This window comes from Aulonocara stuartgranti, assembly GCF_965226115.1.
Source record: "Aulonocara stuartgranti genome assembly, chromosome: 2".
Classification (NCBI taxonomy): domain Eukaryota; kingdom Metazoa; phylum Chordata; class Actinopteri; order Cichliformes; family Cichlidae; genus Aulonocara; species Aulonocara stuartgranti.
In genome coordinates, this window is record NC_138940.1 from 5,343,406 (window position 1) to 5,365,540 (window position 22,135).

Here is a 22,135-nt window from a genome sequence, read left to right on the forward strand (position 1 = left end):
TTTCTAAGGTTATGTTTCTGTGAGGAACCTAAGTCACCCAGTTTCTGTTTTGGCAGGTTTAGCTGTAAGCAGTTATTGTTCAACCATTGTTTAATGTTGGTTAAACAGACTGCTTACACAAGACACAATATAATCCTATAAACTGGGCTTCAATATTACCCACATGTTCTGTGTTCTTATTTATTGACAATGACCATAGAATAAAATATGAAGGCATCAAATTGAACTTTCAAGGGAGTAATATGACGGCTTTAGGACCCTAACGTCACCCTTCTTCAGGAAGAGGGCGTCGGCTCGGTAGCCGGTGGAGGAGGAAGGTGCTGTGACTGGCGAGCTGCTCGCGCAGTGACGCGTACAACCGCGAGGTCAGGACATTGGCGCGAGCGATGCGAGTCAGGGGCTGCGAGGAAACAGACTAGAGAGAAACACCTCAGCCGGGTATCGTCTTGTTTCAGCGGTGTGAAAAGAAACACAGTGCAGTGAGCATGTCGGTGCTAGCTTTGCAAGAGTATGAATTCGAGAGACAGTTCAACGAGGACGAAGCTATCCGATGGATGCAGGAGAACTGGTAAGGCTACACTGTAATCTTAGCGCCCCGTTTATAATCCCATATATAGCAATGAACGGTTTTTCTACAGCACATTCAACGCGCCGTGCTCGTGCTAAATGTGTGTTGGAGCCTGTCGCGTGGAACATACATCCACCTCGTTTACCGGGATTAAACCTAGCCGTATCCTCTTACATCAGCCTCTTTGTCATCATCCGCGAATTTCTGACTGCTTCATAAAATGAACAAATTCATGCAGGCCTTCAGCCGCGTGCGAAAACGCCGCTCTGCCACATTTCAGTCTGTCTGCTCTCATTGGATGCTACATGCTCTTCCACTGTTGCATTGTGCATCTTTCATGAGAAGGATTTGTCCTTGAATTCCTGTGATTTATTCTCCCGGCATCACTGCCGCGATAGTATTATAAAGGTCATCCATTCCTCCAGCTGTCGCACCGCCATCCACTCACTGGATCCACGCACCACTCATCCAGTATGTTTTTATCCACTGATTGACTGATTTTCCATGGTCAAGAGTGGGCACCAGTCATGGTTTATTTTTGTCCTTTAAAATAAAGATATTTGTTATTAATTTAGGAATTATTTGTTCTGTATTTTAAAACAGTTTATTTTTCATTATGAGTCATATATTGATTGTTTTCAATCAATGGAGTATAAAATGATTAAAAACTGTCATCACAAACCCCAGACTCTAAGGGGTCTAATAGCGTGCTTGGTCCAATACATTTCCTATGTAAATGAAAAGAGAAAGTGTTTGGAGCTCTACTTTAAACAAAATGGCTGGAACTATTATTAACCTATCAAAATTGTTGATATTTTATTGATTGAGTAATAACCCAGTTCTGTTAGCTCTAAATAAGACGCCTTTCCAAATGAAAGAATATGAAATCCCAATTAACCTAAAGATTAATTGCTACACAAAATATAAGAGACTAACTTGCAGCAAAAGCCTTTTTTAACCGTACTAATTGGAGTCACTGATGAATCACAGCTTCCCACAAATCAAATGTGTTTTCTTCCTCTAGCCGTAAACATGCATTTTTTTTAAACAGCTTTTTTTTTACAATAGAGTGTATAAGTTGACCTTTTACAGACATTTCATTTTTAAGTATCTTGTTAGGGGGAGGAAAAACAAAGCAAAACAAAAATCTGAGTGATGTTAAGAAACTGGATTAGCAGTTCTCCACATGCTGCAGATTCTGTTAGAGTGGCCTTTCAAGTTGCAGCTGATCTACAGAACAGAAGGACTATTCTCCCAACAGCTGTCCAAGGTGGTGTGGATGGAGTATATATGAGAAAGCAGGATGAGATCCTTTCGTGGAAGGCAGCTGAATATTCTTGTTTTCTTCTTCAAAATAAGAGTGAGGTGGCTTGTCCTCAAAATACCCTGTACTAGTACAAGATGCTGCAAATTAAAGCTGAAGTCATCTTCTGGCATCGTTGTTCATTGATAAGAAGCGTCAATATTTAAAATGTCTCATTGTTTACTTAGGGTGGTGTCTGCTATGCTTTGCACAATCTGTAACATTACTCCAGGCTGAAATTTCCCTGTTGCTACTAACGGATGAGTAAATATTCTTCATGATTGTGTGCAGTCATGCATTGCAATCGTGGGTCATGTACTGGTCTGTCCACCCATCTTTTGCATGAATTAATAGAGGGTTATTTTTGTCCAGGTCCACGCCAGGTTGAGCAAGAAATGGTTCCAAGCAAAACAAAATGATTCATGGGTAAAGTTAGTATGAGCTTCATTCACTGGTAGTGGGTTTTTAGAAGGCAGCACACAGAAAGTAAGAGGTATTTGTCTAGCTTCATCTGTTTCAACTGCCTGATAAAAGGCAGATTATTTTTAAAGCATATTTTCCTTGAGTGCTTGGAATGAGTTATAGAACAGTTTCAGTCTTATTCAGTAAAATTAAACCTGTGTGTGAGTGTGAGAGAGAGAGAGAGGGAAAGAGACCGAGCGAGAGAGAGAGTGAGTGAGAGACCACATGGGAGTAATGTGTAGGAGCTGTCCATACCCTAGTACTGACAACCAACCAATAACGTTCATCTTCTGATGTCTGCTGACAGAGAATTAGCCAATCAGGTTGCAGCTGATCTGTGATGACCTCTCTCTGCTATTCCTGTAGTGGAAGATGTCAGACAGGGCCAGTGCACATGGCTAATAGAGACAACAACTATGGAAAGAGGGACTGTATAAGTTTATGAGTTGACATTAGGAATGTAATAAAGGGTGACATGTTTTTATGGCTTAAGGGTGAGACATAAGGAGCTCTTATGAAAGCATGTGCCTTAGAAAAAAAAATGCCTCTGTTTAATGGTTAGCTCAGTGCAGTACTTAAACCACCACACAATAACTTTAATCTAATTTGCACAGTTTGCGTTTATGTATTTATTTTGTGTATTTATCCTGCAAACCATTAACAAGGCCAAGTGCAAATATGAACTGATTTCAGTTCATATTTGCAAAAGCAAATGTCAAGAATTGCATACAGATCTCTGGCTTGGCTGTTTTCAGTCTTGTTTGACTAGAAGAACAGGAGGATCCCTTTTGATGGATGTGCCAGGGAATAATTCAGACTCTGAAGGTAAGGCAGATCATATATTTATCATATAACATATGTATCTGATATTTATCTTTGGAAATCACAATAAATGTTTATTTTGCATTGCATTTAACTGGCTATTGAGTAGACGCGTGAGTTATATAAAAGCTTGTGTGCATGACAGAGGAGTCATTGATAAAGCATGAAATTGGCCCTGAAGTTAACACCATTAGACTGTGACTGTTGAACATAGTTATGTAATAGTGTTGATGATGATAAGCTGGAAAAACAAACAGCTCTAAAACTATTCTATTAGTCAAAAGCAAAGATATCTTTAATCAGAATATTTGTTACACTGTTGTTACATTTTTCTCCTAATATTTCCATGTACTGTATTCTCATTGTTGAATATAGGAAAGCATCAGCTTTAGTCATGACGGTCATTTACATTTCAAGCAAAATGTATGTTAACTGAACCATGAATCCTGTTCTTTGGCTGTCAGATATTATGTATTATTTCTAGTGTGGTCAGTGTTGCCTGTTTCAGTTTGTATTATTTGATGTTAAATATGCACAAGTTTATTTTTCTTGTTTCATGTTCAGCCAAGTCCCAGCTAAAGTAACCCCTCTGTTTAAAACAGGACAAGACATAAGTGTACATTGTTATATACTGTGTGTATGTCATTGTTCTGCAGGGATGAATGGAGACTGGTGCCCTGATCTAATGTCTTTGTTGGACACTGACAGGAGACGGCTCAGTATTGTATAAGAAAGGTCAAAGAGTCGGTTGAAGAACTAAGAAGAGGAGGAAGAACTAAATACTGTGTGATAACATCAGCATCTTGCCTTTTTGACAACAAAATGTATTCAGTACAATATAAACCTAAATATTATAGGGGCAGGGTGTTTTCATTTTTTCTCCACTTCAATCTTGTGGCAAAAGATTGTCTGATTTGACTTTGGTAAGGAAATTGTGGTGCACAACCCAAATTTAATTGTGATTAAGTCACACTAGGAAATTGGAAAACCAGTTTAAAATTTAAAAAACCCCAAGATAACGACTTCCATTTACCTCGGAAGTCTCAGCAGCATGTTTCTCCTGGGACCTGAGTCAGTTGAAGTCAGATGCACTCGTCAGCTAGATCATATTAATATAAGATCATTTTTTTCTTCATCTCAGTTCCTTGGCCCTTCACAACCCATTTCAACACTTAATCACTTAACACACAGTAAACCTTATGCAATGCCTGACTGTAATTGCACATATAGTGCATTTATTAACATAACTTTGCAAACTTGTCTTTGATATAAAATTGTTTAGCATAACATGTGCATCATGTTACTGTTTTGAATAAAGTCTGTTTAAAAACACATGCATGGGTTTCTGTATTTGTTGTTGCAGCTCAAATTTTGGGAAGAAATGAATAAACAAGCACTTCTCTCATTTTGATAGGCGATAGCATGTCCAGTCTAATGTGGTAATATCTGGACTGCAGTCTTTGGTTATTACATCTGGTGTGACTGTGTGACTGAACTGGTTTGTCATCACTTCAAATGAAAACACTTATCTTCCTAAATATATTAAAACCTCAGATGTGATCCAGTGCAATGGATAAAACCTGCTCCATTTCAATATTGCCTGATGTATGTTAAGATTGCAGTGTTCCTTACTATCCATAAAAGACACTTTGTTATTATTCAGTGTTATACACTCACCTTCAACCTGCTGACTCAGTCTGCACTTCCACAAACGTCATCATTTCTCATTAGCATGCAGATTGTTTAGAACCTTATGTTCTGTTTTTTGAAAATCCCCTTGTGTGGATAGCATCCCCATGGGTCTCTGCTCTTTTGATGGATCTCTGGTGATTTTGCTTTGGATTGATAACACGGGCTGCACAGTCGTAGAATACTGCAGGGAATGAATAATGAAAATTTTGAGTGTGGTCTGACTGTTAATGTTTCTTCTAAAATTTGCTTCATTTGCTGTTGCTTTATAAACGTATTTTTAGAGTAAAATAATAATGTTTAGACTCTGCCTTCATGAAATGTTTATGAATATTACTTTTAACAGTAGCATTGCTTCTTTTTAGCTAACCATTTGCCTTTCAATTCAGAAGTATCCTGGCTCACTGACTAATCTTGAAGATCATGTTTCTGGAACTCGATAAGTTGGGGAGATAGCTGTCTTCCATCACAGTTTCATATTACTTATTCAGTCCAAGTGCAGCCTTCTCCATTGTTTCGGAGTTCTCATGCCCTGTTATTGTACAGATGAGACCAGTAGATGGACTGGATTAAAAAATTATGTTGCATCAGTGGTTAGTGCATAGTGGCATTTCCCATAGATTTAAACTTTTACTTGTATTGAGTAGAGTATGCACATATGCTTGAGCAACTACAGTCCAAGAAGGTGCAGTTGGACAATGTTTGATAGGATGAGATGCTCTTTTGAAAAAATATTACTATGACTCGCAAGTTGTTTGGTCCGACCAAAATGAGGAGAAAGATCTGGGATTAGTAGTGAGTCAACCTTTAAAATATGAGCAAGGGACTACACTAAAAAGTTCATTTATTATTCTGGAAATCTGTGAAAATAATAATAAAAATTCAAAAATGATTTAGCAATTGTACTTGGGCAACCACCTCAAAAACTAAAGTTAAAGTGCTTGAAATGTTAACTAGCTTGTTTTCATTTTTCTCTTGAAAAATAATATATGCATTTGTGTGCATTCTCTTATGCAACTTTTAAAAAAAATTCATGATTCAAAGCAGCGCAGACGACGTTAGAGAGATCCTTTTTGAATATTGAGTATTTTTATCCAAGAAATTATTTTTAGGTATTAGAGACACTTTGTTGTGTTTTTTAGATGATTTCCTGAATTGGATCCGTAGCTATAAGTAAATGGATGCTGCTGCCTTTGTAACAAGAGCAGCACATGGTGATGCTAATCTTTCTTGACCATGTTAACCAAGAATATGCTTCAGGCTTGATGTTTGTTCGGCCTGTTTTCTTCTCACCACTGGTGAGGCGAGGTAGAGACATGCGCTGACTCCTCGGGAACTGATGTCTGCCTGCGGTGTTGCTGCAGTTTTGTTACACTTTCAGTTTTTATTGGGCTGCCAGTAAAAATCTTTAATGCAAGCAAAAGCAGTTCATATTACAGCTATTTTGTGTTAGTGTGTATGTGTGACTTTGCAAGCCTGTGTTTATTACCTTATTTTGTTCAAGCTAGAAATGCAAAGACTGAACATTGGTATGGGTGAGATCAACCCAACTGACTGCCTTGTCATTTCTTCAACAGACCCTCTGTTAGTGTGGCCATGTAAATCACCAGCTTCTGTAGGTGTAATATGTAGGTGGCCCAGTGCTTTTTGTCCTTATAATGGATACCTTTGGTTAAAATGTACATTTAGGAAATAACACATTAAGCCCAAATTATAAACCACTAACACAAAAATATATTTCTACAGAATTTTCAGTTTTTTACTTTTTACAATCGTTTGGAAAATCTTTTCAAAACGGCACTTACATTTGTTTTTAGTTGGTGGACTTTTTGTTTCCCCATTTCCTCTGGTGAATTGCAGTTTTTCTTGAGTAGTTACATACATGAGTCAATATGGAATGAATGCAGTTGGACTACATTTCTTCTCACTGTAGTTACAAGAGTGTGTGTCTTTTTCACGTTGTACTTGATGATGTGCGTTCCAATGAAAACAAAGTTTGGGCACATAGATAACATACTGGTGATGCAATTCTCAGACTAAAGGTTTTAAAGCCATCCTTTCTTTAAAAAAAAACAAATCAGTGCTACTTAATAATTAATTAATTAATTTATAAATCCTACAACTTTTGTCAATTATGTAATGACAATCACAGCTTCAGCGTGATTGTTGTGTGATAATGTCAATTATTGCACAACAAATGTTAATACTTCATGCACAAACTTCTTAAAGTAACTTTGACTTTTGTACATGCTGCTAAGTGACCTGTAAGTGCATCTCAGTGATTCTTGGATGATGACTGGTTATTATGTAACATAGTTAGATTATATTCACTGCAACTTGCGGTATTTTTTCTTTTTTTTCTCTTTTTCTGCTTGTCTGCTCTTTGACAAAGTTACTCCTTTTACTCTCTATAGGATACAGAAAGTACTGCCAAGGAGTTAACTGTCCTGAACTAAACTAAAATATTGGAAGTGTGCGCACAGATACACAGTTCTGCTGTGTGTATATAGTTGTATATGTCTTTGTGACATAGCATACACACACACACAGTTAGACACCAGCTCAGTGTCACAGGCATGCAGACTCATCCTCAGACTGCAAGCACAGGATTACATAAGACATGAAATCTCCTGGACAAGCTAATACAGATCCAAGTTTCACAGCAGGTTATCCAGCAGCTTTATACGACACTGTCAGTGGGGGAGGGGATGGCCAATGGGATCAACATTCTTATTATAATGTGCAATGTACTAAAGAAGTTAGTACATAAGTCAACAAAACCAAAACCATAAGGTGGTAGGATATGCTGGCATACTTCAACTTGATGTCTAGAACGAATTGTTTGCTATAAAACTGTAATTTGGGCTGGATGGCTTGGCTCTCCGTTTGTCATGTTTGAAGTTAGACTACTCAACTTTTACAGGCTAAAAGACCATTTTCATTTGAACCTTTATGGTGGTGATAATATTGTGAGACTGTAGTGTCAGAGGACATCTCTGGAGCTGTGCTTTGTTGGCTCCATCATCAGTATTCTCTCAAAATTAAATTCCCTTTTTAAACTTTTGTTCATCATTTGGCAGCAGTGAAAAATGAGCCAACGCCCAGCGTCTGAAGCTGTAATAATGGTTACGCACCAGAGGGAGAGGGAGTGTGATGCTTTCCTGATTTGACTGAGCAGCTCTTGTAGACTACACTCAGTGTGCACAGTTTTACATAGAGAGCCGGCTCTGCAGTCATAGATTTCACCTTATTTTAATGTTTTTTACCTCTAAGCTAGTGCTTCTTGTGCTCATTTAGATGAATGCAGCTGCCAGCCTTGCTGCAAGAAAGAAATCTCTGCTGATTCTGTTACTGCTTCATGCTGATCCTTCCCAAAAGAGCTCTGACTTTGTAGTTTTTTATTTGTGCTGCCTCGGCCCACTTTGGCAAACAGCAGAGTCAGGCCATTTGCCACAACCCTTTAATATATTGCACAAGTAGTTTTTACCTTGTGCAGTTTACTATCTTAATTTATTTATTAAATTATATTTTGGGAGGCATTATGACGTACTTCGAGGACTGAGGAAACTTAAGAGAGAACTGAACAGAAAACTGTAATAAGGAGTCTTAAAATATATACGGTGATCTTTACAAGCACATGCACAACGTGAGTCAGGTCTTAAAAACATGAGCGAAAGCAGCAACAAATCACTCATGACAGGTTCTAATGTGAGGGTGAGTAGCTGTGCTACATGGCTAACATTAGGCTATTTATTTTGGTTTTTTTTCCCTGCAGCCAACCAAGTAATTACATTTTGGCAAAATAAGAATTTTCTTATTCAGCTAACATTTGGCCATCTTTTTTAATTTATTTTATTTAGGACAGTGCATGTTAATGAACATAAATGTAAAAAAAAAAAAATTACATGAATGTAAACATACCAGATTATAGCCAAGGGCTAATTTCCATCTGTTGTCCTTAACCATAAAAAATAGACATAATAATTCATAAAAATTCATCATTCATTCATAATAAAAACTCCATCACCAAAATTACACATACACACCATTCTGTTCCCAAATAAAACATTAAAACTATACAACTCATACATGATCACACACTTGATTTGTCCATAACCAGTTTTTAACCTTTGCCTTAAGCAAATTGAGTGTAGAGCATTCTCTAATGGGTTGAGGAAACAGTCTTCCTCAAGGGTAGTGCTGGGCTTGTTTTATGGTACTGCCGTTGTGATCATTTGCATAGGAATTTGCTTATGGAGAGCCTATGAACAGGGGTTTTCAGCCTATGCATATGTGGATGACACTGTGTAGGTCGAATGCTGATTGTTGGACAAGAGAGAAGGGACAGCAAAGATAATAACTCCAAAGATTAAGAAATGAAAATCACAAATGGTGACTGCAGTGGACACTTGATTGTTAGTAATACTGGGTCTTTGTATGTAGGACTTTGCAGCTGGCTGAAGGACTAAAAACGATGAAAGAGTTGCCCACAAACAGGTTGAACCACATGCTTTGAATACTGCCTCCAACAGATGCGATCTACTTGTAAATGGATTCTCAGTGGGTGCCTACGGTTTGCCAGTGTACTGGACGTGGACAATCATCATGAGGCTACTGTAGTTTCTATGAAAGTTTCATCATCACATGATCAGTGCGAGGCTCTGAGTGAACATCACCTGACTGTCTCTGATCGCTATTTGTGACAGTGTGGACGTGTTAGTGGAGACTCCAGAGCACCAACTGTGCATGCACCCTTAAGGTGGACTTCAGTCAGATTTCGAAGATCTAACACTATGGCTACTACTTTCTTGTGTTGTCTCCAGCAGCCCATGTCTGTCCCACAGAGTATAATTGTTCTTTAGTGTTTACAAACTAAATTATTATGCAGTAGACTTCTTGGTCATCATACTGGTGTTTGAGCCAAAACAAATATAAGCTAAATATTAATTTAATTAATTATTAAAAATAAATAGATAAAATGTAAAATTCTTTGCTGATGATGAAGTAATCTGTTGCAATAGTTGGTCCTTAGGCTCTAAATTTATTTTCAAAATGTAACTTGTTTGTTGGCTTGACGTTATTAAAACAAAGTACACATTGGTTTAAGTAAGTGATTATCCTGTTTTAAATTTGTGTTGTGTGGATTTCAATACTTTATATTTAGGTGGTATGTAGATGGCATTGTGAGCATTGCCAAGCATCCCTTATGTCTTCATTCAAGCATGCACTAGCAAGCAACTTACTGAAAAAGTTGCATGCTAGTGCTATATTTGTCACCTGCTGGTTGAAAGAGAGCACTAAGAACAGAGAAAGAGTGCAGTGAGTTTTGGTTAGGTGGAAGAATCATTACTAAATCTTTGTTCTCACTCTTTTCAAAACTTTAATTTTGCATTTCACATTTAACATTAATGAACCAAGAAAATCTGCATTTTGCTTTTGAAACATGTTTGCAACCATCAATGGAGTGACAGGATGCGTGACTGCAGCTTTTTCCAACCTTATAAATAATATTTTTTAATAATAACCAAAACTACCACCAATGACTACCAATGGGCCTTGCAATTAGTCATGATCATTATTGTGCTAATTCTCATTACCATTCATCAATGGAAATGTCTGTGCATTACCATTACAGTTGGGGGAATGGCTGTAATCACAGTACTGTAAGATGGTGAAACATATATCCTTAGAGATGGTTGTAAATGGCCTCCTTGACTCCCCACTCAAACCAGTGTTGCTTTTTGTCAGGATGTGCATACCATCGTCATTGAAAGAGTGATGATGAGGTAGCTCTTCGGTGTTGTGCTATCTGCTTATCCAGAGGTGGTTTGGTTTCCCCGATGTGTAATTCACAGCAATCTTCCTGGCATTTCACCACGTACACTATATTATTCTGTTTGTGCAAGAGGATCCGATCCGTCAGGTGGACCAATTGTTGGCATAGTGTGTCATGGGGTTTGAAAGCTACAGACACCGTGTTTTGACAAAATGCGTCTCAGCTGTTCTGTTAAAGGTTTTCATTTAGGCAGCAGTTGTCTTTCTTCTCTCCTGGATCGCCTGGAGCATTCTGTAGGTGCTTTCCCAGCTTTGACAAATGTCCAGCTGGGATAACCACACTTACTCATGGCCTTTTTGTAATGATGTCATTCTGATTCCCTGGCCGCTGTGTCTGTGGGGATGATAAGAGTCAAACATTTCTTCCCCTGAAAACGATATGTCCAGTAGGGCTGGGCGATATGGCCTAAAATCCATATCGCGATATAATTTGAAGCATGTGCGGTAACGATATATATCGCGATATATTCTTTTCTTCTGTATAACGTATTTTCCACACTATAAGGCAAACTTAAAATCTTTTAATTTTCTCAAAAATCGAGTGTGCCTTATGTATGAATTCTGGTTGTGCTTACTGACCTCGAACCGATTTGGGTGTGCAGAAATCTGTTAAAAAATGTTTTGATGCACAGTAAAGCTGGAGGATGAACGCCAACTTTTCTTCCACTCGATAAAAATTAGGGCTGGGCGATATGACCCAAAATTCATATCTCGATATTTTTTAGCTGGATGGCGATATAAGATATATATCTCGATATTTTTTTAAAGCCATAAAGTAAGAACAAAGAGAGAGTTCTTAGTCAAAGCTGTGTCCCAGATGTCACACAGGCACTTTTATTAACATAAAGCATAGATGTACATGAAAAAAACTACTCAAAAATAAATTATGAGCATTTATTAAAAATAATGCTCTATAAATAAAAGAAAAGTATGTTGTTTTTGTCCATAACAAAAAGCTCACAATTGTGCAGTCAAAATGTAAACTAAAAGACGTTGAGCATAATAACATAGGCAGATTTCACAGCTGCTCTGTTCCCAACTTCTACTGCGTGACTGACAGCCTGGAGTTTGAAATCCGCTTCAGGTGCCATTTATGGTCCTTATACACACACACAATACGGTAATATTACGTTGAAGCACAGTGCGTATTACTACGCGAGCCTCCTCGGTAGCCGCTCCGACAGTCCATCAAGCGGTGCAGCCCCGTAGCTTACCAAAGTCGTACTAAAACATTTTTTGACAGATTGCTGAGCGCCGTGTTCCACATAAAATCGGTTCGCGGTCATCAAGCACAACCAGAATTCATACATAAGGCGCGCTGTCAACTTTTGAGAAAATGAAAGGATTTTAGGCTGTGCAGCCCAGTGGGCTGCATGGCGTTAGCGTGGTTAGCTCGTTAGCATGTCGACGCCGTCCAGCCCCACGCATGGAGCAATGCGCAGTAACTCGTTAACGGAATTTTGCCGTGTTCATCTTGTCGCTGCCTGCAGGTGAAGCTATGAGGGAGGAGGGGGAGTTGTGTTCAGTGAAGGAGAGGCGAGGCGGAGTAACGTTGCGTAAAGACAAAAGTGGACGAAAGAGAGGCAAACTTGTGGCTCCACAACTATAATTATAACGTATATATCGATATAAAGGATATGGGCACATATTATATCTCGTATAAAAATATATCGATATTTTTAAAAAACTCGATATATCGCCCAGCCCTAATAAAAATTCACGTGAGGGATTCTGGTGGTCAGGGACAAATGAAATCTCATAGCAGGATGCTATACACGGGGCAAACTTCAGTCAGGTGAACAACTGAGATTATTCATCCACAATACAAGGTTAGTTATTAATATACTGCAACAACATGGGAATAGAACAGCTGCGAGAGAATTCAACATTAATGACTCAATGTTACGGAAGTGGAGGAAGCGCAGTTTTTGGCTTTCCCCATATTTCAAAAGTGCTTCATCTCTTTGCTATGACTGTCGCCTGGCATAATTTGCAGATGATAATGGTTGTAGCCGCTGCGATGCTTTCGACCAAAACAGGCGCAGTTTGATGACATCATCAACATGCGCTATCGCGATAGAGCGGTACAGTCAAAATCTCTATCGTTGGCCAAATTTATATCGTTTCTATCGTATATCGTTTATATCGCCCACCCCTAATCTCCAGCAAGCAAACAGAATCGAGTCTCTGGAGTAATCAAAATTTATGAGAGAATAAACTGAAAATGAACCTGACTAAAAGCCGCAGGGTTCAAAGCTTGTGCAAAAAGTAGCGGCTTATAGCCCGACAATTACGGTAATTAAAATGTCACATAATGTCAAGTGCTTTGTGTTTTAATGCTTTTAAATGACTATTTTTAATGGACTTTTTACTTAATAGATGACAAAAGACTATTTAAAATAAAATCTGTGTAACCTTTGCCAAACTGTGACCACTGATGATAGACATGGTAATTACAAATAAATGTAAAAAATAATTTGTATCAGTAGCACAAGCAAACTGCAGTACTATGCCAGCCGTGAGCCACTCCTTGTTTCTTTGTATAATGCTAGGAAAATAGGCAGTGTGTTTGTTATCAGTGTGACACTGAAAAGTGATGAGATGCTTTCCAGATGATGATGCATGCCAGATTCTGACACCACTAGCTGAAATGCAGCCCCCAAATTATGACAGAATCTCCACCATCTTCTTCCATGTGGTTGTAGAAACTCACTTTTGTACCTCTCTCCTAAGCTTCTCTGTACATCATAACAATATTTTTGTTTGTTTTTTGAAAATTCAATAGTCTTTGAAACCAAAAATTTCAAATGTGCAGTAATCACTCCATACGCTGCTGATTTTTCACCTTTCCTCCCCATTTCCCTTCTGTAAGGCTCCTTGACAGCCACCCTTTCACCAAGACTATTTCCAATAAGCCTTCAACAAATAGTAGATGGAACAACTGAAAAGCCAGATGCATCTGATGTATCTTTATTTATTTGTTTACTTACTCATTTTTGTATTTCTAAAGGACATGACTTTTACATAGTGTTCATCCGTTATCAATGTTTTTTAAGAAAATGCTCAGGGATAAGGACTGAGAAGTTGTGAATAATAAGCCAGTGTTTACAGAAAAAGGGCTCCAGAGAACCTAGCGAATTAGTGCTCGAGTGCTTAAAAAAATACCAGAAAGCCTGGCTTCTAGGAAGTACAATATTAAAAAAAAAATGAGGGGTAGCTCAAGGCACATTACTTTAACTCAATAAATTCCTTTATAACATGACATCTAATTTGATAACCTTCAAAAACTAATGGCCCTAACAGAATAAGCGAGGCTTGGACACTAAAGGGTAAATTTATTTTGCCCCATCTTTAGATGATTTCATTGTACTCATAAGGAGTTCTATATATGGCAAATGGACTGATTCTTATATAGCGCTTTTCTACTCTCCCGGAGTACTCAAAGCGCTCTATACAACATGCCTCATTCACCCATTCACACCCACTCATACAAGCACTTCTATACACAAGTGCAAACTAACCTGCATTCACACACATTAATTTGGGGTTAGTATCTTGCCCAAGGATACTTGACATGCAGACTGGGGAAGCCAAGGATCGAACCACCGACCTTCCGATCAGTAGCTGATCTGCTCTACCACCTGAGCCACGGCCACCCCTTTGAAATCACAGCTTAGACTATGTTCATCGTGCTACCCTTTGACCTTTAACCTTGAATGACAGTAAACCAAAGGGTAATGCTGAGATTGTTTCTCCTTTGCAATCCCCTCCAGCCACTCCACATTATATAGGGCACTGTATTGTGTGTTGCTCCGTTCCCCCCTCCTTCCTGTGTAGTTGAAAAACAGTGATGTCATTCTGCAGTCCAACCCTGTTGACATTCTGTAAATGCAGCTGAATTTGACTTTGACAGGTTTGTCCTTTGTTCTTCAGAGGTGGTCTCAAGCATTTTATGGTCTCCTGCAAGAACAGTTAGGTGACATCCTATATCCTTTGTTGAAAGATGGAAAATAAAGAGTTGATACACTATGTGATGGTAAAAGTATTCATTTATTCAGTTTGAAAAGAGAAAGGGCATCAGCAGCACTACTTTTTTATCTTCTAGCATTGGTTGACCCATAACCATCTACTGACATACACCTTAACCTGACTGACCGTCTTACACAACCCTCCTGTATTGAAATTACAAAGTGGGATCCTAAAGTTAGCATCAAGTTCATTCTTGAAGTTCATTTTTGAGAAACTGATGTCATGGAATTAAAGATTTAACTGATTATTGTCACATAGCCTTTTACATTTTTTTTTTAAAAGAAAATAAATTACGCCTTTTTTGTGTGGCTACATTCTTGATCAGCAAATTTTAGCGCTGTTGTCGAGAGTGTCATCTGCTAAGGAAGCAGAACAGGTTTGTTCACTGTGTACAAGGTTGCACATGTGTGGGCTCTGTGAGAAATGTTCAGCAGTGTTAGCAATGTAAGTCTTAACCCTTTAAAGCCAACTATATCATGTTTAAAACACGCGTTTTTGGGACGTCTACATCAGTGTGAACCCCCATCCCATGGAAAACTGAAATAAATTGCATGATATGCTTTTAAAGAATAAGCTGCAAAAAATGTCTGATGTAGTACTCCTGTGCTTATATACCATATATCACAATTCAATTGGCAATTCTGTTTAGAGGCCTTATTTTAATTTTGTATAATAAAGCACTAAATACCTAGGGCTTAAAATCACGTTGTTGTCTTTGTATAACCTCTAAATAACAACACAAACCTCACTGAAGTGGAACATCACTCCTTGGGCTACTTTTACTCAGCTAATTAATCCCAGAGCTGTTGGTCAAGCTCCAAGAATGCCTCATTCCTAGTTGCTGTGCACTGTCCTCTTGACAGCAAACACAATGTTTTTTTGTTTTTTTTAATGTTTCCAAGGTTGCTGCTGCTGATATTTCTTTTTTCCAGTATCACCCTGCTGTTACATACATATATCTACTTCTGGCTACCCTGCTGTAGGTCTGATGCCTGACTAACCTGGAACCTACTAACTTACTCTCATAAGGTTTATTTTCCTGAAGGTTTCCTGGGGGGTTATTTTCTTGGCTATGCTGCTCGAAGCAGTTACTCTGCTCTCTGTCCAATAGAGCAGATCGTTTTTCGACAATGCTGGTTTAGTGTTTTTCAGCCCTATTCAGCATCCAGTCTGTCAAGTCAGATTACCTGCACCTTGTAATTGTGCTGAGCACTGGCAAATACTTTTCTTTAGATTCAGTTGAGCCAGGTGGTGTTTCACTGACAAGTCAATTAACACAAATTTAGATCACAGGATGGGAGGAGCTGAAACTGAATCCCGGCAATAGCAATTAACTTGCAGCAAAGTATTAAATGGCAGTTGGAACTGGACTCTGATCATTAAATCATTGCTTCAGGCATTGCATGTGAAGTCACTTTATTATGTAAAACATGTCTTGTGTACATTATGAAGCAGTGCTGGAAGAAGAACTTCTGTGCATACAAAAATTACATTGTTAGAAATGATTACTTTATGGTGGGAATAAATTGCAAATAAATGCTGCTTTCATTTAAAATGTCAGTTTTTTCCCCTCATAGTATCTAAGGATGAAGCTTGAAAATGTTTGTTTCTTCTTTGATGGATTACAGTAGAGTGCAAGTCTTAAGCAGTGAATGGAGCAATTTATTGAAATCCAATCGTACATGAAAATATAGTGTATATATTAAAAAAAGAAGCTTGAAAGTCAATATGTTGTGTAAACCTTTATTGAGGAATAAAAGGTGGAATAAAGCCAGAGCTCTCGTAGGCAAGTTTTTTGGAATTTCTTCAAATAGTGTCCAAGCTTCTTGATGGGCATTCCAAAGCTCTTCTTTGGATGTTGGCTGCCTTTTCTTCTGCTCTCTGTCAAGATGGTTCTACATCTGAAGAATGTTGAGGCCCAGACTCTGGGAAAGCCAATCCGTGATTGATAGAAAAACATACAGTGGAATACAGTCAAGATATGCTTTCACTGGATTGCTGTTGCCAATCATATATATGGTGCATCAGAATCTAGCGTTGACCTCAGCCTCTTCTTCCTGTTTCCTTTTCTTAAGAGTTGCTTTTTGACAGCCATCCTTCCATTTCTGATGGGTTTTCACCAAAGAGTAGATGGATCAACTGAAGGCTGTCACATCTTTGCTGTATTTCTTTCCTATTTCTCAAGGATATGACTTTGAGATACTGTCCATCTGCTGTATATAGCTTTTTAGGCCTGCCACTTCTTTCTCCACCTATCTAGCTTTTTAAAATCTTTAAGGGAGATACAGCTCTCTATGCCAAATGTGTGGCTAATAACTCTGGTTACGGTCAACAAGGAATTGCCTTGTGGGTGCAAAAACACTACTGTCAAACGGTGTTATCTTTGGCTTTTTTCCATGAGTTCAGCTAAAGAAATGGGAACAGATTAAGTTTTTTACAGCAGGCTGCTAGTAACAAAGTGCCTAAAGATACAATTTAAAAAAGGTTCTATGCTAAATTGTCTATCTGTTTTGTGTAGACAAAACAGCGGCCAATCCTTAGTTAGGTGCCGTTTTATGCTTGAATGATTCATAAGTTAGTCTAAAGTGACTTTAAAAGCATTCATCTAAAAAAAGTGAGGTACAAGTAGTGGACTGAAAATGAGTGAAAAGGAACCAGTGTCCTAAGAAAAACTTTGAAAGATTGTCAGAAAGTTCTGAAACCTTTTGCTCAAGATCGCTTTACAAGAACGTCTGACGTCTTTGGGAGCAAAATATAAAGAACTGATGGGTGTTTCAAGACTTAACGTTCGGCTATTTTAGTCACTTTAGTGATACTTTATAACCTTCATTCCTAATTTGTTGCATTGAACATCAGTCTATCAGTATATTTTCCTGTGTATAGTAAGTCATGCTTTCTCTTTTTGTTGCTTGCAGGAAGAAGTCCTTTCTCTTCTCTGCACTCTATGCTGCCTGTATCCTCGGGGGCCGCCATGTCATGAAACAAAGGGAGAAGTTTGAGTTGAGGAAACCATTGGTGCTGTGGTCACTCACCCTCGCTGTATTCAGGTAAGAGGGTTAACATTTGTTTAATGATTATTTAATGTAAACTGACTTCAGTTGTCAAACGTCGCTGCGTTTCACAACAACTAGAAACAGTAGCAATGTGCACAGTAAGAAAACCTCAGCCTTGTAGAAAGTGCTAGAAATACAAACATTTTAGCTATAATTTGGGAAGCACTTTCACACTTTTAACACAAATTATTGTCTGTATATGTATGTCCTCCTCACCCCCATGTAGTATTTTTGGTGCCATCCGTACTGGGAGTTACATGATGTACATCCTGATGACGAAAGGGCTAAAACAGTCAGTTTGTGACCAGAGCTTCTACAACGGGCCTGTCAGCAAATTCTGGGCATATGCTTTTGTACTCAGTAAAGCACCAGAGCTGGGTAAGTCCATTTCATTTATTTATTTATTTTAAGTATCTTTTGCATATTTTTTTCTACAATACTGCAAATACTGTAAAAGGCTGATGATGTCATCACCCCGTCAGGCAGGTGGTCAACATGGTCACCCAAGTTTGTGAATTTGATAACTTAAGAACCAAGCGGCATACGGCCTTCAAACTAATACTAAAAGTGTATTTACTAATAATCTTGGACGAGTTTAAATCCCAGAAACCTCAGTCTTAAGGTCAGGGGTCAGAGTTTCTGAAAATCGTCTGAATGTGATGACTGAAGAAGAAAGTCACCTACAATTTTGAAATTGATACAATAGGTGTATCTGCTAGGAGGCTGATGGATACAATTGGCCACCACCAGTACACTTCTTTTTAAAGATTTTGTGTGAATACAATTTTATTTTTGCTCATCTTTATCTTCCTAGTGTCAGATCTGCAAGCCTAAACCTAGAGCAGTTGTTCCTCTCAGCAGGAATAAAGAGTGGCAGATGCCATGTTCTCTCTGTCTGGCTAATGTCCAAACTATCATGTTGTGAAGTCTGGAAACTGGAGACTTGGTTGTTTCTGTATCTACTAGGTACAGAAAGGTGCAGGCGGCTTAGGGAAACATAAGAAGGTGGACAGAGACCTTTTTGTCATGGGTGGATGTCTCTCTAGATATGTCACTAAAAATTCGAGACACTGCAATCCCATTGCACATTCTAAAAACGAACACAAGGCACATATAAGTAGTTATGTTCAATGAAGTACTGCTCTGTTTCATCAAAATACCACTATTATCAGGACCAAAAATATGTATGGCTTGGCTTTAAGGATTTGAGTTGAGTACTCATTTAAGAGCTACAGGTCAGAAGCCAGATTTTTGGCACCGTGCTCACATCTTTTAGCCATCCACTTTTGCCAATACACACTCATATGGACAACATCTTCATCTGTGATTCCAGGTGAATTAACACTACAACTATTGCAATAAAATCAGGTGGAAAATAACATAAAATTTATAACAGTAAACTCAGGTTTATTTGTAGTAAACTGGCTGCTGCAAGCCTTAATAAATCAATATAAATAATAATCATGTTTGAATGATTAAGTAATTCATAATTTTGCATTGTAAAAGAGAAATTCCCACAAATGCCCTATTATGTGCATAATAGGGCAAATTCTAGCAGTATAAATATAATACCAAAACAGTACTTTGTGCTGTCACTGACTGGTTTCCTGGCTTAGAATGGAACTTGGGGTCTGAAGGTTACATGACAGTAAGCATGGCGGTGTCAGTGTGACCTTGGTAAATATGTGACTAGTGGAACCTTACTTGGTTATTAAAAGTCTCTATTATGCTTGAGTTAATCATGCTTTGTGTTAAAATCCCAACTGTTTAACATACCGCAATTACTGCAGGATTAGTTTTCCATGCATTTAAAGTCATTCAGCCACTACATTCACTAATATATATATTGCAATATTTTTGACTGATGTAAAAAAATAAAAATGTAGGTAAGTGTACATTTACATTTATACATAAATTTGAAAACAAAAGCCCCAAATTTTCATAAGGAAAAATACATTTTGTAACCTGGAAACCACTGATATGAAGCATTGATATTATGGTGTTTTGTATTTGTAGCAGTACTTTACTATGTACTTTGTTGTAATAGGGCATGTTTTCTGTTTTTTCAGCTTTTGCAGTTACCGCAACTGTTTATTGTAGAGTACTTATCGGCCTTAGCCTTGTTATGGGTGATAAATGGTATAATAAAAACTGCTTTTGCTACCACTTGTATTTGTGTTTATCAGTTTATTGGGTCCTAAGTTGTCAAACATTTCAGTGCTTCTCTGTGTGTGCCTAAAGCTTTGTGTTTTTACACAGCTTTGCATATTTGAGAGTGATTTGTATCACAGCCAGTTACTTTTTGTTGGACAAATAATAACCATGTTCCTTTTTCTGCTGCTCCGTCCTGTCTATCCACTCCTAACTTCCACTCTCCTATTCGCAGGTGACACTCTGTTCATTGTCTTGAGGAAACAGAAGCTCATCTTTCTCCACTGGTACCACCACATTACTGTGCTGCTCTACTCCTGGTACTCCTACAAGGACATGGTGGCTGGCGGCGGGTGGTTCATGACCATGAACTACTTGGTCCATGCTGTCATGTACTCTTACTACGCACTGCGTGCAGCTGGTTTCAAGCTGTCACGCAAGTTTGCCATGTTCATCACACTGACCCAAATCACACAGATGTTGATGGGCTGCGTAGTCAACTACTTGGTGTACTCGTGGATGCAGCAGGGCCAGGAGTGTCCATCCCACATGCAGAACATTGTTTGGTCCTCCCTCATGTACCTCAGCTACTTTGTGCTCTTTGTCCAGTTCTTCTTTGAAGCCTACATCGGCAAGTCCAAATCATCGGCTATGGCTGCCACAAAGAAAAGCGAGTAAAAAATAAATGCCATAAGTATGAAAAGAAGGAAGATAATGTAAAAAGGGAGTTTGAAATTGAGAGCAGGGACCAGTGTCTTGAGAAATGAATGGGTTTAGGTGTGAGAGAGGTGGCATATAGCCCACGAAGTCTAGTGGGAGTGGGAGGGTCATGAAATGGTTGGTGTTTGTGCTTGAGCATTATTACTAATGTGCAGGTCTTTAAAAAAAACAAAATAAAAAAACAAAAAAAAAAACATTGAAGGTTCTGTCTCCCTTGAGGGATGCTATAGAAACAGCACCACCATGATCAGAAGCCATCACAATCTGTCCACCTGAAGTTTAAAAGCCCCCATTTTAAATTCACATTTAAAAGTTTTTCCAAATGTAAAGGATAACAAAAGGATCAAAATCACCAGATTAAAAACAAATTACATCTACCACAAGTATAAGTTTACTTATATAGTATATATATATATTTTTAAATATATATGTATATTGAAAAAAAGAAGGTACATATGAAGATGGAGTTAACATTAACACAGGCCATCTGAGTATGTTTTTGTTTGTGTGTCTGTCTGTCGTCAGTGTTTTTTTTTTTGGTTAGATCTGTCAAAGCAAAAGTTTGGATCGCTGGTGAGTACATGGAGCTGAAGTGTTGGTGGTTGAGGTGAGCTGATGGGGTGAACGGCACTGTGTCGTCTGTCTTACATTGCAAAATGCGATATTTTTCTCAGGTCTTAGGTTATTTCTTTCTTAATATAATATGCATATCAAGACAAAGTAGACATGTTTAACATCTGCACCACTTTACAGTATGGCTGAATTTCATCTAGAATGTCTGCATAATTGAGAAAAAAAGTATGAATGGAGCTGATTGGACTGGCTGTTGACCACACCGCTCCCGGCCGTGATGGGAAACAGATGCTGACAGTGCCCTGCTTCACCACTTGTCATGACCTTGCAGAAGTTGCCGACCACACTTGGAAAATTACTTGCCATTGACTTCCAAGCACTTCGCTGTGTTAAAGTGTCCCTACCAGTGACGAAACCAGTCTGTTGGACAATGAATGCTTAAATGGAGGAAGAGCATATTTCTGTCTAGCAAAAGAAAAAAAATTCAAACATGCAAATTGTCAAAATCTGCTGTATTGAAAAAATAGTATGTATCCTTAATGGTGTCTGTTGTGCTATTGTGCATTTGCACTGTATCAATGTAAAAAATATGTTGCTGACAAACTTAACATATGAACAAAGTGCAAAAATGTGACATGCCTGTGTTTGTTTTGTTTTTTTCCTCTTGGTATTGCACACCATTGAAACTATTTTAGTGCTAAACCTGAAAAGCCATCTAAAGTACTACTAAGCATTTGAAATTAAGAATTACCAGAGTTTAATTATCACTCCCAGACATCCAGTCTTTCTTTACAAGAACTGAAAGACAAAGTGTAGCAGCAATCAAACATGTTTTATGCCTGACCTCTCAACATCAGGTGTTACACTTCTGCTTTTAGCTGAGTCACTAAAGTTGATCTGTATCATTGCTGGATGCACTTCGATAGTTGT

The 22,135-nt window shown here is 38.3% G+C and overlaps 1 protein-coding gene across 1 annotated transcript; it reads left to right on the forward strand.

Moving 5' to 3' along the window:
- The first annotated feature begins 292 nt into the window (after positions 1-292).
- On the forward strand, positions 293-21,839 carry elovl6 (ELOVL fatty acid elongase 6). Its single transcript, XM_082556144.1, has 4 exons — positions 293-568; positions 17,624-17,755; positions 17,988-18,139; positions 20,148-21,839. The coding sequence occupies exons 1-4, from the start codon at positions 486-488 to the stop codon at positions 20,588-20,590; spliced, it is 810 nt and encodes a 269-aa protein (XP_082412270.1). The 5' UTR covers positions 293-485; the 3' UTR covers positions 20,591-21,839.
- Positions 21,840-22,135: the final 296 nt, after the last annotated feature.

Coding starts and splice junctions, on each gene's coding strand:
- elovl6 (XM_082556144.1), top strand. CDS start 486: ATGTCGGTGCTAGCTTTGCAAGAGTATGAATTCGAGAGACAGTTCAAC. Junction 17,756..17,987: donor CTCACCCTCGCTGTATTCAG/GTAAGAGGGTTA, acceptor ACCCCCATGTAG/TATTTTTGGTGCCATCCGTA. Junction 18,140..20,147: donor CAGTAAAGCACCAGAGCTGG/GTAAGTCCATTT, acceptor TCCTATTCGCAG/GTGACACTCTGTTCATTGTC.